Raw genomic sequence first — 20,135 nt, 5'->3', positions numbered from 1 at the left:
GGGATATGGAGATATTGGATAGCCCCACTCTTTATTGTGATGAGGAAGCCAGGACAGGGGCCAAGGGATGTTATCGCAAGCCCCAAGCCACGCCTTCAGGGTCCTGTCTACACCAAATGCTGAGGGTGCCATGTCTACCTGGGAGCAAGAGTGGATGTAGGGCGGGGCTGGAAGTCCGGGAAGAGGGGTTCTGATGGAGACAACCCTGGCTGAAAGGACAGACAGTGGGTTCAGGGCATGGCCTGTGAGGGCTCGGCACCCTGGGGTGGTGCCACACAAAGCAGCCATACCGCAGGGCTCAGCTGAACGCTCAGAGGGACAGATCGGGAGAGGGGTATAGGACTTCTGGAATGGGGCACTGTGAGGCCCCAGTGGACAGACACAGAACCACAAAGGGTGGGCCCTACAGCCATGGTCGGGGTTTGTCACCTGTCCTTGGAGGACATGGCCTGGTCTCAGGGAGTGGGGTCTCAAGGAGGTGTAATCTCGGGGGTGTGGCCACACTGAAGGGGCTGGGCCCAGCATCTGGCCACGGTACCGGTCAGTGTCTTGAGAAGCTCAGGTGCTATTCCTGGCAGAGACTTGGGGGCTCTCCTGGATGCTGTGGGAATTGGGCAGGTGCAGGATGTGCTCAGAGTTGATGTCTGAGTTCCGGTGATTGGATGCGCACCTCTGGACAAAATGATGTATGGCCCACCGGCGCTGGCTCATCCGCCGCCGCTCCACAAAGGTTATCCTCCTGCTCCACATGCCCACTTGGTTTAAGTAGCACAGGGCTCCTGGGGGAGAGAGCTAGCTGGGTCTTTGGACTCCAGCCCCACTCTAGGCCCCGCCCCATCGCCCATTCCTCCAGGCTTCCCCTCCAGGTCCGCCCACATCCAGCCCAAGGTCCCGCCTCTCCTTCTCCCCCTCCCGACATCCGCCCCTGACCTGCTGAGGTCCCGCCCCTTCCTGCCGACGCCTCGCCCTCACCGGCCCACAGCATCAGGGCACTGGCACACCAGCACATGTAGAAGGCCACCTGGTAGGATATTCGTGGTCTGGGATGCACCGTCTCACAGTTGACTGCAAAGAGCGTCAGGCTGAGGAAAAGCAGGAGCCCTGGGTTGGGGCCAGAGACGGACAAGAGGCTGGACAGTGTCTCTGGGACCCCGGCAAGAGAAGAGAGACGGAGACAGACATCTTCTACCCACCATGACAAGCAGAGAGAAACACACACACGTGACACAAAGAAAGATACTTGGAGAAAGTAGGGTGTGGGGGAAGAGAGGGAAACAGCGGGAGAGATACCCTCCCCACACACACACACACACATACCCCAACTGAGAAAGACAGGGTAGAACTCAGGTAAACACAGAGAGTCAGGCAGAGATCCCAAGAGACAGTCCAAGACAGAGACCTAGCAGATAGCAGGGCTAAAGCCTAGATACTGTTCCTCAAAGCCAGAAAGAGATGCTGGGGTTAGGAACACCCCCACCCCACCCGAGCCAACACTTACCAATGCCGATGCTAAGGGAACTGAAGACAAAGTCAACCTTGTACAGGCGGCGGAAGAAGGGGCGGAAGGAGAGACCCATGGCAGGGAGGAGGAGGAGGCACAGCCCCAGGGCCAGTAACATGAAGCCTTCACTCATATGGATAAGAACTGGGAGGACGGAGGACAAGTGTCCCAGGATCACTCCCAGACACTCCTCAAGGTCACCCTCCAAAGTCATTCCCACTGACACCCATGAGCAGCCCAACAAACATCCCCAAAGTCTGGCTGCAGACATCCTCAAAACACCGCCATTCACATCACCAAAGTCACCTCCTAGTAACCCCAAAATAACTCTACTCTCACTCACAAAGTCACCTCCAGGTACTCTGAAAGTCAACTCAATGTCATCCTACTCATAACCCAAATCACCCCCATTTACCTCAGTTTCACAGTCCGACACTCTCATAATAAACCCCACATACCCCCAAGGTCACCCCATAGATGACCCTCCCAAGGCATCCACATCCTCAAGGTCATCCCACAGAACCATTTCAATCATTTCTAGAGTTACCCACACAGACACCCCCAAAGCAACCCTATTGTACTCCCAAAAGACATTCCACACCAACTCACATTAACACCCATAGTATCACTCCCAGACAACCCCAATAGCACCCTCAAGTTACCCGACACTTGTCACCCCCAGTCATCTCCAAACACACCCTACATCTGCTACAGTCTCTCCTAGTCATACCCCAAGGTTCCTTAGTGACCCCATTCACATGCCCAGACAACCCAATATCACCCCCGTTCATACCCTACAGCCCCTCAACAAGCAAACACACAGATGTACACACAAGAAAAACTTCCAAATCAAAGACTCTAAAATCAATGAGCCTAAAAGCTCAGTTCCAGTTTACAACTGATATTTAGCCAATTCACATTTCCAATATGACAAGAATGCTTCAGCTCTGAAAATTACATCTCCTCCTTTTAGCCCTTTTTCTACTTAGTCAACTTTGAACAGCACAAGGCTGTTTTAGACAAATGAGCTAAGCTCTCATCTGCTTTGTTTCTGGAAAACTGCATATCTCTCTAACACCTGACAAGAAAGTGAAAGTTTCATCATATATACAGAACAGCAATAGCACTCTCAGGATTTGGGGAAACCCCAGTCTTGCCCTAAACCTTGGTTCTTTCTGCTCATTGGAGAGTCAAGAAGCAGAGGTCCGGGACAAGGGACTCAGCCAGACATCAAGGCACTGAATGGAGAATTTCGTGTGCCCATACAGCAGCCTTCTGTCTCTCAAGGGATACCCTACACTCCACTCAGATAATCCTGGTTCAAGGCTTCTCATGACATATCCTGCACTCTGGGCCACAGAGGTATTCATACGACTCAGGCTGAGCCAATCACTGTCCTTTGTGCTTCTGCCCCTGTAATAGGTCCAAAGATGGGGACATGACCAAAGCTAACCAACCAAGGTCTTCCCTGGGACCTTTTCTAATCAAAGCTGTCAGGGAAGAGCCCTGTCTCCTCTAGGAAAGGGGATTTATAAGCCTGGAGCTGCCTGAGCCTTGGACCCAGCCTCATGGGGATAGGACTGAGAATAAAACTAAGAAGGAAAAGCAGACAAGAGAAAGAGAGAAAGAGCCATGAGATGACGCTCAAGTCCCTGACTTTCAACATCCCAGAGCCCAGCCCACCCTGCACTTTGGTCAGGAGGAGTGCACGTTTACAGCTTCCCTCCATGCATTTCCGCCTCCTACCCATGCCACACTCTCAGCCCTAGCTATTAGCCAATCAGCACACTGCATTGTTTGGGCCACAGAATTAGTGCAGGCTGCCCAAGTGCCTCAAGCCACACAGGACTTTTGCAAGAACTCTTGACGTCTGTTTTTCTACCAGATTTGGAAATCGTTAGCAATTCTGCCAAGGTGTTAACAGATTTACCAGTTATTTGTCCATCTGCCCCCAAATCATTCCCCACCTTGCCCTGTTCTGTACTGCAAGGACTATATTTCTCAGCCTCCTTTGCCTACAGGTTTACCAGTGTGTTTGCCTGATGAGAACTGGCAGAAGACTGGCTCTGGAAACAGAGGACAAGCCAGGGTATTTGTCCCCCTCTCTATGTAAGCCACTGGTGGTGTCTTCAGTAGTAGTTGAATCTCTTCTCTGATTCTAGCCACTGCTAAGTAAACCCAACCATGGTGTATGCCTTCCAGATGGCTGTCGTTTCTGGCTTCTAGTAATACCACCTCCACCGTTTGTCCTTCTGGCTGAGGGGAGTAGCAGCTTCCTGTAGCTTATAACATCTGGTTTTCCTCAGTATTCCCTACTTGACTTCTCAGCTCTTCTTTTACCCATGAAACAAATTCCCTGTGAAGAATCTAGAATCTTCCCTCTGAAGAATCTATAATGATTTGTTTTCCTAAGTGAATCCTGACTTGTCAATACAGAGAGCCTTGAGAATGAAACCAACTCAAGTAGCCAAGAAACAGCAGTATCTAAAGCTACTTCTTGGATCCCTGAATCCAGCCATGCCTGAAAGCATTCCTACTGCCACCATTTTTCACTCAAGTGATCCCATAAATTCCTTCACTTTAGCTAGTTCATATTAGTTTCTGTCACTTGTGACCTACAGACTCCTAATTCAGGTCCCCTCCTTACGTCAGCAAGGAGTACAGAAGTCAATGTTCCCTGCATACCACCCACCAAAATCACAATAAAGCCCTAAAAGAGTAATGAGTTTTTTTTGGGTCAGCGTCTCACTCTGTTGCCCAGGCTAGAGTGCAGTGGTATTACCATAGCTCACCACAACCTCAAACTCCTAGGCTCAAACAATCCTCCTGCCTCAGTCTCCCAAGTAACTAGGACTGCAGGCATGTGCCACAAGGCCCAGCTAATTTTTCTATGTTTTGTAGAGATGGGGTCTCGCTATGTTCCTCAGGCTGGTCTTGAATTCCTGACTTCTAGCAATACGCTCATCTTGGCCTCCCAAAGTGTTATGAGCCACATGAGCCACTGTTCCTGGCCAAAAAAAATGTTTTAACATAATTGAATATTCATCAAAAATCTTGAGGGAGAAGAACTTCCCGAAGCCAAGAAGCAATCAATAGAGTCATAGAGATAAAGGAAGAGAAATCAGACTACATAAAAATTCTAGATTTCTAGAATTAGAAAATTTATGAACAAAATAAAAACCTTCAAGATTTGTAAGTCACACCTTTATGCCAATCAAAAAGATCTGTAGATTCTCAGCATTCAATAAATGTGATTTGCCTTCAAAAAGAGAACTATAATATTGCCATGTACTTTTAGAAAATTAAAAAACACATGTCTACACATACCTATATATGTGTATATGTAATCATATGTGTGTGTAGTCATGTGTGTATAGTTTTCTCATATATGCAGAGAACACCGTTAGGTTCATCTGTGTGGGTATTCTCTGGTCCCCCTGTTCCCAGTGTGCAGAATGAGTACTGGTACCAACTCGAGCCAATAACGGAGTGATCCCAAACACAGAGCAACTTAATACAAACAGTTCATCACATAAAAGAAAGAATGAGCCGGGCGCGGTGGCTCACGCCTGTAATCCTAGCACTTTGGGAGGCTGAGGCGGGCGGATCGCTCAAGGTCAGGAGTTCGAAACCAGCCTGAGCGAGACCCCATCTCTACCAAAAATAGAAAGAAATTAATTGACCAACTAAAAATATATATACAAAAAATTAGCCGGGCATGGTGGCGCATGCCTGTAGTCCCAGCTACTCGGGAGGCTGAGGCAGTAGGATCGCTGAGCCCCGGAGATTGAGGTTGCTGTGAGCCAGGCTGACGCCACGGCACTCACTCTAGCCTGGGCAACAAAGTGAGACTCTGTCTCAAAAAAAAAAAAAAAAAAAAAAAAGAAAGAATGAAAGGGAGCTACACAAAGGGAAAATACATTCCAGAGAGAGTGGAACCGGTCAGTCTCCAGGAGAGGAGAAACACCCTGGAGGCTGAGCACATGTTACCTTTCATTAGCCTACTAGCTTGTCCCGCCTTTCTGCTGCCAGGATTGGTTGCTGTTTCCTGTCTTTGGGGGGGTGATTGACAGGATGATGTCATATAACAGATCCTATATGCCAGGTTACATAACAGAGTAGGTTATATAACAATTTCCCTTTTTGCGCATGCATCTTTTCCAGAATTCTCTGTGAAGCTCCACCCATGTTATGCTAATTATTTAGGTACTGAGCTCTGAGTCAGTTAAAGGTTACTAGGACTTTTTACTATGTATGTTCCCAACAGGGAACAGTTTGTAGTGGCAGTTTGGTTCCTAGCTTCAATTCAGTTATCGTTCTTCATCCTTAGCCACCTTTTTGTCACCTGTTTACCCTCCACCAGACCTAACAATATGACTAGAAGAACACACAAGAGCTTAAAAATTATTTAGTAACCTGTGCTGTCTCCAGAGAGGGGAACTGATCAGATACAGGCCCGAAATAAGGGGGAGACTTTTGTACTTTTTCAGATGTTGAACCACATAAATATATAACCTATTCAAATAAAATAAAAGTAATTTAAGTTTTAAAATAAAAGTTTCTAAAAATTACACCAAGATCAAGTTTTAGAACAAAATGGAGATGCAATGGACATTTGTCATTTTGCCTTTTTTTTTTTCCTTCCTGGCACCTCTGAACACCAGTCCTATGTTTGGGGAATTTCCCAAACTTAGGCATCCACACCTCCCAGTGAGCAACCCAAACAACTGCTTTCCCAAGCCTCCCTTGCAGCTAGGATGACCAGGCTCCACCAGAGGGATAGAGTCAAGCTAGACATGGAACTGGCAGCCACAACAAGTAGGCTGGAATCCATCCTGGTGGGGGTCACCACAGCTACTTCCAGGGTTCCGGGGCAGCAGAGAAACAGACTCCCCAGAGGAGTCCAGGGCCTGGAGATAGTGGGGTCCACAGGGCAAGTACCAGGGTGTGTGCCAAGCCAGCCAATGCTCCTGCGAGTTTTGGGGCATGTTCCTGATCACTGCCCCAGAGCCCAGTTCTCTGGCCCTGCAGAGATTCTGCAAGCTCCCCACATCCTTTATAAAACTACTTTCTGCTTAAAGCAGCTTGAGTTGGCTTCTGTTTCTTGTTCTGAGAAGCCTGACTTCTATTGTGAGCATGTATCAAAGCCTTACAAAGATTCATCATCCCTTTTGAAGCACTGCTATTCTGCTCTTGGGAATCTACCCTCAAAGTAATTATGGTCAAATAAAATATCTTAAATATAGAGGGACATATCACACAGTTGTTTTTGTCCACCCAGCATCCATTACTGTTCTTCTGGCAACAGCAAATATTCTTGATTTTGTTCAGAAGAATATTCTACCCACCCTCTGTTCTAACAGAAAAAAACCCTCCACTGACTCTTAAGTAAATTGAAGCTGGGCACCATCGCTCACACCTGTAATCCCAGCACTCTGGAAGACCAAGGCAGGAGGATCACTTGAGCTCAGGAGTTCGAGACTAGCCTGAGCAAGATCAAGACCCCGTCTGTACTAAAAGTAGAAAGAAATTAGCAGGGCAACTAAAAATAGAGGAAACAAAATTAGCCAGGTATGGTGGTGCATGCCTGTAGCACCAGCTACTGGGGAGGCTGAGGCAGGAAGATCACTTGAGCCCAGGAGTTTGAGGTTGCTGTGAGCTAGACTGATGCCATGGCTATCTAGTCTGGGCAACAGAGCGAGACTCTGTCTCAAGCAAAGAAAAACGAAAAGAAGAAAGAAAATTGGATGAGCCATACCCACCCAATGACAGCATGACATCCTCCTGGCCACAGCAGCTGCTTCAGGGAAGAATGAGAAATCTCAGGGAAGTAAATTGGATCTGATGAGAGCTAATGCTTAAGAGTGACAGAAGGGAACCTCTTCTCTTTTCCCGTTTGTTTCCAGGAGCCGCCAATGGCCCCCAGCCACAGCTTCCTGAAGGGCCCAACACAGAGGAAGCCTTCAGGAAGAGATGATAGGAGACAGATTCCTAATGACATCTTTTGGGCACCTACATACAGCACCTGAACCTGGACAGGTCTATGCCTCTGGATTTTTCCACAACTTAAGCCATAAACTATTTGTTCAACTTATTTATGCCAGCTTGGGTTTGGGAGACGTAAGAGAAAGAGGTATTCAAAATAAACAAATAAGATTAATGCTACACATTGTTCTGGAATTCTCATAAGCACTTAGTAGAGATCCAAAATGAAGATAGGTGCATTGGCTAAAAAAAAAAAAAAAAATCCTTATAATAATAATAGGTACCCTTGGCATAGACAGCCACTGTTCTAATTACTTTACATGCTTTAATTCACTTGTTTCCTCAAACAACCCACAAACAGGTACTACTACCACTGCCATTTTAGAAATGAGGACACTAAGGTATGGAGAAGTGATGGATTGTGCTCAAGATCTCTCAGCTCCCAAGTGATAGGGTAGGGATGCAAACCCAGGCACTCTAGCTACAGGCTTTGGACTGCCTCCTGTTGCAATGTTCAAAAGCACTTAAAATGCAGAGACCTACAAGGAGGCAAGATGTTTCTGAAGGAGCTGAAAGGCTCTTGTCACCTTAGGAAAACACTATCTTAGAAAGAGAGACAGAGAATGATGGTGCCCTTGGCAATCTAACCATCACACAGAGGCTGCAGCCCACAGTGGTGCCCCCTTCCTACTCACGACGGTCGTGTTACCTGAGCGGCCACACAGAACTTTAGGAGACTCCTTCACGAGGCCTTCAAAGAATCTCCAGAGACTCCACGGAGAATCCTAAAGACCCTCTAAAAAGAACACCCAAAGAAACTTCCCCAGACACTTCCACCACACGTCATTTCCAGAGACCCCTCTACAGAGCCTCACAGCATGTCCAGGCTCACACTGACCGGTCACTTGGCCCAGGTTGGCACACTTGTGCCTCCTGCAGTTAGTCCAGAAGCCCAGGTAGCCATTGTAGGGTCCCTTCACATAGGCCATACGCCCATCCATCACGCTGAGAATCATCAGGGTCGCGAGGATGCTGAAGACGAGAGACCAGCTCCGCAGGATGAACTTGCGGTCCTCCTCCCAGGAAAAGCCCAGGTCCGCTGGGAAAGAATAGAGTTCTGGGGGCCTGGATCTTTCTCCATCACTTTGCTGCATCCTGGTCTCCATCCCCACCCCACCCGAACTTTGCCTTTTATCCTGTTTCCAATCGCCTTCCACTCACAACCATCCCCCATCCCCACCCAAACCACAACCTAAACCCCATCTCTATTCCTGTCTCATCCACAACTTTAACTTCACCTCCAGCACCATCCATAATCCACCCCATTCACATTATTCTCCCTATCCTAAACCTCAGACACAACTCAATCCCTGTCTCTAACTAAAAAATACCCCCATTCCCATGACTAACTCTAATACCCTAACCGTAACCCCACCCTAAGCCCAAACCTATTTGTTTAGTCTCCAGCCCCATCCTCTGGTCCCTCTTCCCCAAACCCCAGTTCCATCTCCACTCTCAACCCCATCTCCATCCCTGTCCCGAATCCCAATCCGGAACACAAACAACTATAACACAGGTTCCAAAGTATGTTTATGAGGGCAGGACCCATGATGTCAAAAGAAGGAATATGGATGGTGTATCCAACATTCTCAAGGCACCTGTGATTCTGTCAACTTTACCATTATCATCTCACCTTCCATCCTCCCGTTACTCACTTACCTCCAGCCACACTGGACCACAGGGTTTCTCCCACTACCAAGGGTTTTCTTACCTTGGGGATTTGACACAGTTCAGGCTGTTCTCTCTGCCTGGGACAGTCATCCCCCACATTTGCCCAGCCTGTCCTAATCACCCCATAGGTCTCATCTCCAATGGCACTTTCTCTACATCTGAGCCCAGCCCCTGCCTCAGTTCTTGATCAGGTCGCCTATTAGATGATCCCATAGTGCAGTGTATTTCTCCTTTTCTGGCAGATCACAGACTTAGGATTAACTACTTGACTGATATTTTTCCTATCAATCTTCCCCAACAGACCTCCATGGGCATAAGGAACAAACTATTTTGTTTCCTGCTATATCCCCACTGCCTGGTATGGAGCCAGTGACATTTGTTAAGGAGGAATGAATAAATGAATAAATGGGTGGATGCATTAACAGTATTCAGTAATAATAATTCTTTCTCATCCTCTGTGGTACAGCTCATTGTGGATTTTGGAGGAAATTGGGTATACCAGTCCAGAACACAGGGAAGAATTTAGAGGATGGAGAAAGAAACTTTTATAACTCAATCAATAGCTATGACATATAAAAACTCAACAGGTTTTTATTACAATGGGTTCTAAGTGCTTTTACATGTTATTCACCCATTTCGTCTTCATAAAAACTCTATGAAGAGTATTTGTCTCCGTTGACAGATGGGGAAACAGAGGCATAAAGTTAAATGCCTTGCTCAAGGTCACACACAGCTGGCAAGGAAAGAGCCAGGACTCTAATCCGAGTTATCTTGCCTCAGGGTCCATGATTCACACCCTTAACTACTATTAACTATACTGCCTTTCATACCCTTAATATGCAAACAGCTTCTACAAATCGATACAGAAAAGATGAATACTCAGCAGGGAAATGGGCAAAGAGGAAGAATAGACTATTCAAAAAGACAGAGATACAAAGGCCCATTATCATGGGAAAGCATGCTCAACCTTATCACTTATCAAAGCAATAGAAATAAAAATAAGGAAGTAATAATTTATATCTATTAAAGTGTCATGAATTAAAGCAACTGAAAATGTACACGCTGATAAGAGTATTGCAACCCATGCACCCTTGGGGGTTACATAAGTTGATGGAATTTTTTGAGAGAACAGCTTGGTGGGAAGAAACAGATAGGGAAAAACATGGTGCAGGCTTGGCTAGCTGAAACGGAGGTGCTAACAACGCTGTTTTTATTATTCTCATTTTCAGATGGGGAAACTGAGGCATAGAGCAGATAAATGATAGACATGATAAAGAAACAGCCTGCTATGTATACGTTATAGCTACACACCCAAAGGTGTGAAACTGTCAGGGCAAAATACCCTCAGTGGACTTCTTGCTAGCTAATGGCTCAACGATATACCCACGGACAGGAAAAGGAAACTCACTGTTCTAGCATATATACCACATGGACGGGTACCTGGATGGATGAATAGATAGACTAAGATACAGAAATAAACAGATATATCTTCAGATTTTCCTTCTTCCCCTCCTCCTCTTGTACAAATCCTATTTTTGCCTTTTTTCAATGAAATCAATCCATTATTAATTTCCTTGTATACAAGTAAATCACATACTGGAATTACCTATGTGTACTCTTTGAGGTATTCTTTGACTGTAAGTGTCAATATCTTTTTTCAAAAGTATATCCTATTTGGCTCAGAATTTCTAAGAAATTACCCTATCAAAATAAAAGGAAAAGAAACAAACAAAATGTCATTGCAGGCTAGGCACAGTGGCTCACATCCATAATCCCAGCACTCTGGGAGGCTCACTTGAGACCAGGAGTTTGAGACCAGTCTGGGCAATATAGCAAGATCCCATCCCAACAAAAATACTTTATAAATTAGTCAAGCTTGGTGACATGTGCCCATAGTCCCACCTATGCCAGAGGCTGAGGCAGGAGGATCACTTGAGCCCAGGAGTTCAAGGTTATAGTAAGCCATGGTCATGGTAGCACCATTGCACTCCATCTTGAGCAGCAGAGTGACATCCTGTCTCTTAAAAAAAAGTCATTGCAGTATGTTTGGACTAGGCATAATAAAGAAAAAGAAAATAATGTATTCATTCAATAAATGTTTACTAAGCAACTACCATGTGCCAGACCCTGTGCTGAGTGCTTCAGATAGAAGTGGAAGCAGACAGAGCCCTAGCTCCTAGCCCTCTTGGAGCTTACAATGTATCTAAAAAGGCAGGCATCATACCAACAATCACACAAATATATCGAGACCAAATGTGATAGGTGCTATGAGAGTTAGAATAATCTAAATGTCCAACAGGAAGAGATTGGTTGAAAATACAACAGGCAAACAGTGGGTGGCAAAGTCTGCTAATCTTCCCTTTATGCAATAGAACAAAAGCCAAACTCTTTAACTGGCCAAAAACATACCTAGAATAAAGACATTTCCCAGCTTCCCTTTCTACTCAGTGTGGCCATATGACAAAGGGGTGGTCAATGAGATAAATGGGGTATGAACAAAAGTGGTTCATGCTGCAAAAGGAAGGGGCTTATTACCTCCCTTCTTTCCTTCCCTGGATGGAATGTGAGCAGACAACAGCTAGTGGAGCAAAAAGACAGAAGGGGCCCAAACATTAGCATCAGGGTTCATATGGGACAGAAATAACTTTTTATAATGCAAACTACTGTTGTCTTATTTTCAGTCCCTGTCCAGTATCCAAACAAATATCTCAACTAATCCACAAAAGAATACCACATTTTACTGATTCTAAAATGCACATTTTCCACATTTTAGTACCTCTAAACTTGGGGTGCATCATGCCATTGGTACTATCTGAAAATCACCTTTGGCCCTTTAGCTTTTTTAAAAAAAAATTTAGAGACAGGATCTCTCTGTTATCCAGGCTGGAGTGCAGTGGCTATTCACTGGTGTGATCATAGCTCACTGCAGCCTCCAACTCCTGGGCTCAAAAGATCCTCTCACCTCAGCCTCTCGAGTAGCTGAGACAACCAGCATGTGCCAGCAGGCCCAGCTTTGGCCATTTTTTAACATGACAGCATCTACTAAGGATAGTGTCTTAGATTCTATGAAATGCAATGCTATGTAGTGGTTAAAATAAAATAACCTGGGTATTCATGTAATTAAAATCATAAAAGTTTGTGTTTCTTCTTTCAAAGGATATTCACAAAAGCCAAAGGAAAGAATGGGGAAACAGTGAGTTGAAAAGTCCCCACCCCTCACCCATATGAGAGGTCACACATATAGCTTTGGGTTCCTGCACCTCTGATGACTTCTCTGATCTCCTCTTATCAAGCTGTCACTGGGTCTGCCTCCTCTCCATCACCTGGAATGGGAAGTCTTTGAGAGTGAGGAGCAGCACTAATATTCATTGGGTCCCTGAGACCCCAGGTAAAGGTGTAGAGAAACAGAGGAAGAACAGAACAAGGAGAGACATAGAACTTGAGAAAGGAATAAAAGGATGAAAATGACTCAGAAAAGACCCTCAGAAGTATGGGGGGGAGAGTGGGTAGTGAAACCATGCCAGAATTAAAGAAACCAGCAACTAACAAATTCCTGAGCTTACAGGATAGCATATAAGAAAAGAAAAAACTTGTTGAAACCACTGAAACTCTCTCTGCTAGTGTTACAGCAAGGTGTACAGCTAGTGTTACAGCTCTTGACCAAGGAAAGAACCAAGCAGCACAGGAAGAGTCAGAGAAGTCTTCTTCCAGCAGGCTCAGCTGACTTCTGACCCCCCTTTCCTTGTTCTCCTGCTTTTACACACTTGGTAGGCCTCAAAAAGCGTCCAATCAGCAACAAGCTTTAACATCCAATCAGCAACAAGCTTTAACATCCAATCAGCAACAAGCTTTAACATCCAATCAGCAACAAGCTTTAAAATCCAATCAGCAACAGTGGGATTCAAAAAGTGTCCAATCAAGATCTCACAGCCAGTGTGAATGGAGGACAGGAGCAGGTGGGGCTCAGGCAGATGCTAGGCCAGGCCCCAGCAGTGTGCACCCTCTGTGGCCTCCAGCTGGCCCCGAGCAGCACCGGCCCACAGGGATGCGGAGCCCAGCTGCATCCTGGCAGTCAAGGGTTTTTCCCTGTCACTAGTAAAATAACAAAACTGGCTGAAATCTGTTGGAACCAATATGGCCAACTGGCATCAACACAGATTGAACGTGCTGACATCACAGCCAAAATTCACACTAACTCCACCCAAATTTGCACATGCAACCCTTGAGGAGACATGAAGAGATAACTGTGCATGCCTGAGGACTTTTCAGATCTCCCCTTTTCTTCCACCAATCATCTACTAATCACAGAATCCACCCCCTAAACCTTTTCTAATTAAAGTACTACCTGAAAGCCAGCACTGGGAGACAGATTTGAGCTGGATTCCTGTCTCCTTGTTGGTCAACTGGCAATAAAGCTTTTCTTTTCTCAAAAACCTGGTGCCATAGTATTGCTTCTAGCACAGTGGGCAGCAAACCCCTTTTGCTAACAGTAGGAAGAGGGAATTATAAATTCAGATGCAGGCCCTCCAGAAAATGTTAGAATTCATTGAAAGGACAGCCTTGCTAATAAATTATCTAACAGAGAAAAATAAACTAACAAATAAAAAAGAAGAGTAAAGTCACAGCATATAATTTGCCCCTTTGAAGGGAAAGACCACAGCACAACAACCCCTTGTCTAATTAACCACCTCAGGCTTCACTTGCTGTCTTTTAAGATCAACCACCAGTGTGGCTTAACTTGTTCTCTTAAGAGTGTGTTTTAACGGGCACCACTGAAGAGCCCTGAGCAGACAGCAGGGGTGCGAACTTTCCCCAGCCCCAGCTGTCAGCAGACCACATTCCAAGAAGACTGAGAAGCTAGCGTCAGAGAAAAGAGAGAGAGAGAGACAGAAAAAGAGAGAGAGGAAAAACAGACACAGCTGCTTCACAATCATTTTTGCTATCAGTTGTCAGCAATCACTTTTTTTTAATGCTCACTGGCCCCATAAAAACCCCAAACCCCCTATTCCTGTGGTTGGCACTTCTTTCTTTCTCTTGTGCTGCACCGTTCCCTTCCTTGAGAAGTAATATAAAGTTTCTTTAAAACAATTCTCATCTTTGTGTCGAGAATTCTTTCTCAGACTGCATTACAATGCAAGTTGCCACCCTAACATTCATCCTAGAGATGCTGTTGACCCAGGCCTGCCTCAGCCCTGCCTCAGCTCTGGCCCCTAGCCTGGCCCCTCTCTGACCCACTGCCTCCAACCTGACTCCTCCCTTACCCCATCCCATCCCATCCTGACCCAGTCCCAGCCCCCATGTCACTCACATAAGGTGGAGTCTGAGGCCATGGCCAAGGTGCCAACCTCCTGGAACCCCTCCAACTGTCATGGAACCTCCCCCCAACCTCAACTGAAAGCCAGACTGAATCCCTGAGCCCTGCCTGTGGATGGCAGGAGAGACCAAGAAACACAGAAGAAGGGCAGAGAGATCCAAATGCCAGGGGACAGAGTCTGAATTCCAGAGAGAAACCAACAGGCTTCCAGGCAGCCACTGAAGTGCCTAGAAGGAGGGGCTGAGAGGCAGGTGGCAGGCTGTTGAATGCATCTGGGGACTGGCCCTGCCCTGCATCTCCACATGGCTCAGAGGCCTCAATCTGACCTACAGAGTACCCAGTCAGGTTTCCTGCCAGCAGCAACCAACAACACCCAAGCCAAGACCCAAGACCCTCCACCAATTATCTACAACCCTCAAGTCAATACCCAACACCCTCCACTAGCTATCGGCAGTCACCTGGTCAATATCCAATACCCTCTGCCAACTGTCAAAAGTCGCTCAAACAGTATCCAAGACTCCTTGCCAATTATCCACAGTCACCGGGTAAGTATGCTAGACCCTCCACCAGCTGTCAGCAGTCACCGGAAGAGTAGCCACGACCCTCCACCAGCTGTCAGCAGTCGCTGGAGCAGTATCCAAGACCCTCCACCAGCTATCACGACTCGCTGGGTCAGCATCCAAGACCCTTCACCAGCTGTCACCACTCGCTGGGTCAGCATCCAAGACCCTTCACCAGCTGTCACCACTCGCCGGGTCAGTAGCCAAGACACTTCACCAGCTGTCACCACTCGCCGGGTCAGCAGCCAAGACCCTTCACCAGCTGTCACCACTCGCCGGGCCAGCAGCCAAGACCCTTCACCACCTGTCACCACTCACCGGGTCAGCAGCCAAGACCCTTCACCAGCTGTCACCACTCGCTGGGTCAGCAGCCAAGACCCTTCACCAGCTGTCACCACTCACCGGGTCAGCAGCCAAGAACCTTCACCACCTGTCACCACTCGCCGGGTCAGCAGCCAAGACCCTCCACCAGCTGTCACCACTCGCCGGATCAGCAGCCAAGACCCTCCACCAGCTGTCACCACTCACCGGGTCAGCAGCCAAGACCCTTCACCAGCTGTCACCACTCGCCGGGCCAGCAGCCAAAACCCTCCACCAGCTGTCACCACTCGCCGGGTCAGCAGCCAAGACCCTTCACCAGCTGTCAGCAGTCGCCGGGTCAGCAGCCAAGACCCTTCACCAGCTGTCACCACTCGCCGGGCCAGTATCCAAGACCCTTCACCAGCTGTCACCACTCGCCGGGTCAGTAGCCAAGACCCTTCACCACCTGTCACCACTCGCCGGGCCAGCATCCAAGACCCTTCACCAGCTGTCACCACTCGCCGGGCCAGCATCCAAGACCCTCCACCAGCTGTCACCACTCGCCGGGTCAGCAGCCAAGACCCTTCACCAGCTGTCACCACTCGCCGGGTCAGCAGCCAAGACCCTTCACCAGCTGTCACCACTCGCCGGGCCAGCAGGCAAGACCCTCCACCAGCTGTCACCACTCGCCGGGTCAGCAGCCAAGACCCTCCACCAGCTGTCACCACTCGCCGGGTCAGCAGCCAAGACCCTCCACCATCTGTCACCACTCGCCGGGTCAGCAGCCAAGACCCTTCACCAGCTGTCACCACTCGCCGGGTCAGCAGCCAAGACCCTCCACCAGCTGTCACCACTCGCCGGATCAGCAGCCAAGACCCTTCACCACCTGTCACCACTCGCCGGGTCAGCAGCCAAGACCCTTCACCACCTGTCACCACTCGCCGGGCCAGCATCCAAGACCCTTCACCAGCTGTCACCACTCGCCGGGCCAGCAGCCAAGACCCTCCACCAGCTGTCACCACTCGCCGGGTCAGCAGCCAAGACCCTTCACCACCTGTCACCACTCGCCGGGTCAGCAGCCAAGACCCTTCACCAGCTGTCACCACTCACCGGGCCAGCAGGCAAGACCCTCCACCACCTGTCACCACTCGCCGGGTCAGCAGCCAAGACCCTCCACCACCTGTCACCACTCGCCGGGTCAGCAGCCAAGACCCTTCACCAGCTGTCAGCAGTCGCCAGGGAAGTATCCACACCCCTCCACCAACTGTCAGCAGTCGCCGGGTTAGTATCCAAGACCCTTCATCAGCTGTCAGCAGTCGCCAGGGCAGTATCCACACCCCTCCACCAGCTGTCAGCCGTCGCAGGGTCAGCAGCCAAGACCCTCCACCAGCTGTCAGCAGTCGCCAGGGCAGTATCCACACCCCTCCACCAGCTGTCAGCAGTCGCCGGGTCAGCAGCCAAGACCCTCCACCAGCTGTCAGCAGTCGCCGGGTCAGCAGCCAAGACCCTTCACCAGCTGTCAGCAGTCGCCAGGGCAGTATCCACACCCCTCCACCAGCTGTCAGCAGTCGCCAGGTCAGCAGCCAAGACCCTCCACCAGCTGTCAGCAGTCGCCGGGTCAGCAGCCAAGACCCTTCACCAGCTGTCAGCAGTCGCCAGGGCAGTATCCACACCCCTCCACCAGCTGTCAGCAGTCGCCGGGTCAGCAGCCAAGACCCTCCCTCAGCTGTCACCACTCACAGGGTCAGCATCCAAGACCCTCCCTCAGCTGTCACCACTCGCCGGGTCAGCATCCAAGACCCTCCCTCAGCTGTCACCACTCGCCGGGTCAGCATCCAAGACCCTTCACCAGCTGTCACCACTCGCCGGGTCAGCATCCAAGACCCTCCCTCAACTGTCACCACTCACAGGGTCAGCATCCAAGACCCTCCATCAGCTGTCAGCAGTCGCCGGGTCAGCAGCCAAGACCCTTCACCAGCTGTCAGCAGTCGCCAGGGCAGTATCCACACCCCTCCACCAGCTGTCAGCAGTCGCCGGGTCAGCATCCAAGACCCTCCCTCAACTGTCACCACTCACAGGGTCAGCATCCAAGACCCTCCCTCAGCTGTCACCACTCGCCGGGTCAGCAGCCAAGACCCTTCACCAGCTGTCAGCAGTCGCCAGGGCAGTATCCACACCCCTCCACCAGCTGTCAGCAGTCGCCGGGTCAGCATCCAAGACCCTCCCTCAACTGTCACCACTCACAGGGTCAGCATCCAAGACCCTCCCTCAGCTGTCACCACTCGCCGGGTCAGCATCCAAGACCCTTCACCAGCTGTCACCACTCGCCGGGTCAGCATCCAAGACCCTCCCTCAACTGTCACCACTCACAGGGTCAGCATCCAAGACCCTCCATCAGCTGTCACCACTCTCCGGGTCAGCAGCCAAGACCCTTCACCAGCTGTCACCACTCACAGGGTCAGCATCCAAGACCCTTCACCAGCTGTCACCACTCGCAGGGTCAGCATCCAAGACCCTCCCTCAGCTGTCACCACTCACAGGGTCAGCATCCAAGACCCTCCCTCAGCTGTCACCACTCGCCGGGTCAGCATCCAAGACCCTCCCTCAGCTGTCACCACTCACCGGGTCAGCATCCAAGACCCTTCACCAGCTGTCACCACTCGCCGGGTCAGCATCCAAGACCCTCCCTCAGCTGTCACCACTCACAGGGTCAGCATCCAAGACCCTCCCTCAGCTGTCACCACTCGCCGGGTCAGCATCCAAGACCCTCCCTCAGCTGTCACCACTCACCGGGTCAGCATCCAAGACCCTTCACCAGCTGTCACCACTCGCCGGGTCAGCATCCAAGACCCTTCACCAGCTGTCACCACTCGCCGGGTCAGCATCCAAGACCCTCCCTCAGCTGTCACCACTCGCCGGGTCAGCATCCAAGACCCTCCCTCAGCTGTCACCACTCACCGGGTCAGCATCCAAGACCCTCCCTCAGCTGTCACCACTCACAGGGTCAGCATCCAAGACCCTTCACCAGCTGTCACCACTCGCCGGGTCAGCATCCAAGACCCTTCACCAGCTATCACCACTCGCTGGGTCAGCAGCGAAGACCCTTCACCAGCTATCACCACTCACTGGGTCAGTATCCAAGACCCTCCATCAGCTGTCACCACTCCCCGGGTCAGTATCCAAGACCCTCCACTACCTATCACCAGTCACCGGGTCAGTATCCAAGACACACCATCTAATACCTACAGTCATTGTTTCAGTATCCAAGATACTCAAACAATTTTCCAAATTCACCACAAATGTATCCAAAGTTCTCACTCCTTGACCAATGTCAAATCAGTCACCCACAGTAACCACGACCATATCCAAAACCACCTGCCAACAACCAAGACTTCCCATTTTAGTATTCAAATTCCCACATCACAAAGCCGGGCCAGTGCTGATGTCCCCCCATCAATTACCCACAGCCCTGAGGTCGGTATCAAAAGCTTCGAATTGATTATCTGGGATTTCCAGGAGAGTTTCTAAGAATATGTGCACAGCTCCCAGCTCAACCAAATTCCACTTGACGATAGCCACAATTTTTCATCAGGCAACTCCACGGGGACCAGTTCTGGTGGGTAAGAGGCAGGGGCCCAGGCGGTAGGCCAAGCTCTGGGCTAGAATTCTGAGGGAGGGGAAGCAGCCAAAAGTCAGGGACCTGAAGCATGGTTGGTTTACCAGAAACTACACGTGTAGCAGGGCTTGGAAGCTAGATCTAAAGGCCGGCCCCAGGTAGGGCATGGCATAGAGGCAAGACCTGGGAGATAAAGGGCATGGAGGGTGGCCATGGGGTACACACTATCTAAGGCTGGACCTGGGGTGGCTGGGCAGGCTGGCTAGATTCAATGCTGACACTGGCGGTGGGCAATCTGCTGCAGGTTTCAGAAGAGTAGCTGCCATTCACTGCTGTCTGTATGCTGGCAGCTGCTGCATGAGGCCAAGAAGATCAGCCACCGGCTGAGCCTGGTGTTCAGCCTGGCCAGTGTGGGGATCATCACTATCATCACTCTAGTCCAGCCCTGGGTCCAATTCCAGGTGCCACTGATGCCCGCTGAGGATGCTGCTGGCTCCCTGACCATGCTCATCAACACCATCTTCTTTGTGCAGTGCTCTGACATCTCCTGCCGGCATTGGAACAACCATGATGCTTGTAATCCCTGCCCTGTCCTCACCACTCCTGGGACTCATCTCTCTACTTTTCCCAGGGACCCTTTCACCTATCACAGAATGGATTCTTCCTTCCCTAAAATGATCGTCTTTAGGCCCTGTGTGGTCCTCATTGCCCCCAGATGATCCTCCTCAATGCCCCAGGACAGTCCTCTGAGACCCAGGAAGATCCTCACAGCCTAGATGGTCTTCATGGCCCCAGGATGGTCTCATTGCCCAAGATGGTTTCCACTACCTGGGATGGTCCTCATTGCCTGGAATGTTCCTCTCAGCCCTAGGATAGTCTTCACACCCCTAGGATAGTCCTCACTGCCTCGGGATGGTCTTCACTACCCCGAGATAGTCCTCACAGCTCTACAATGGTCCTCAAAGGTCTAGAATGGTCCTTACTGTTTCCCACCTCACTTCTCACTGCCCAAGAACCTGTCCTCACCCACCCAGAGATATATCCTTAGTTCTGAGAGATCAGCTTCAATATCCCTTCTTTAGAACCCAATTTAAATTTCCTTAAAATTAGAATAATTTACAAGGGAGA

The 20,135-nt window shown here is 49.5% G+C and overlaps 1 protein-coding gene across 1 annotated transcript; it reads right to left on the bottom strand.

Annotated features, from left to right (window-relative positions):
- Positions 1-12: 12 nt before the first annotated feature.
- Positions 13-14,865, bottom strand: LOC105865558 (uncharacterized). Its single transcript, XM_020283567.2, has 5 exons — positions 14,526-14,865; positions 8,385-8,585; positions 1,499-1,645; positions 973-1,101; positions 13-779 (listed from the first exon to the last, which is right to left on the bottom strand). The coding sequence occupies exons 1-5, from the start codon at positions 14,545-14,547 to the stop codon at positions 559-561; spliced, it is 720 nt and encodes a 239-aa protein (XP_020139156.1). The 5' UTR covers positions 14,548-14,865; the 3' UTR covers positions 13-558.
- Positions 14,866-20,135: the final 5,270 nt, after the last annotated feature.

The sequence above is a fragment of the Microcebus murinus genome, chromosome 16 (assembly GCF_040939455.1).
Source record: "Microcebus murinus isolate Inina chromosome 16, M.murinus_Inina_mat1.0, whole genome shotgun sequence".
Classification (NCBI taxonomy): Eukaryota; Metazoa; Chordata; class Mammalia; order Primates; family Cheirogaleidae; genus Microcebus; species Microcebus murinus.
Note: the sequence above shows the minus strand (reverse complement) of the source record. Positions and strands in the feature narration are given on the sequence as shown.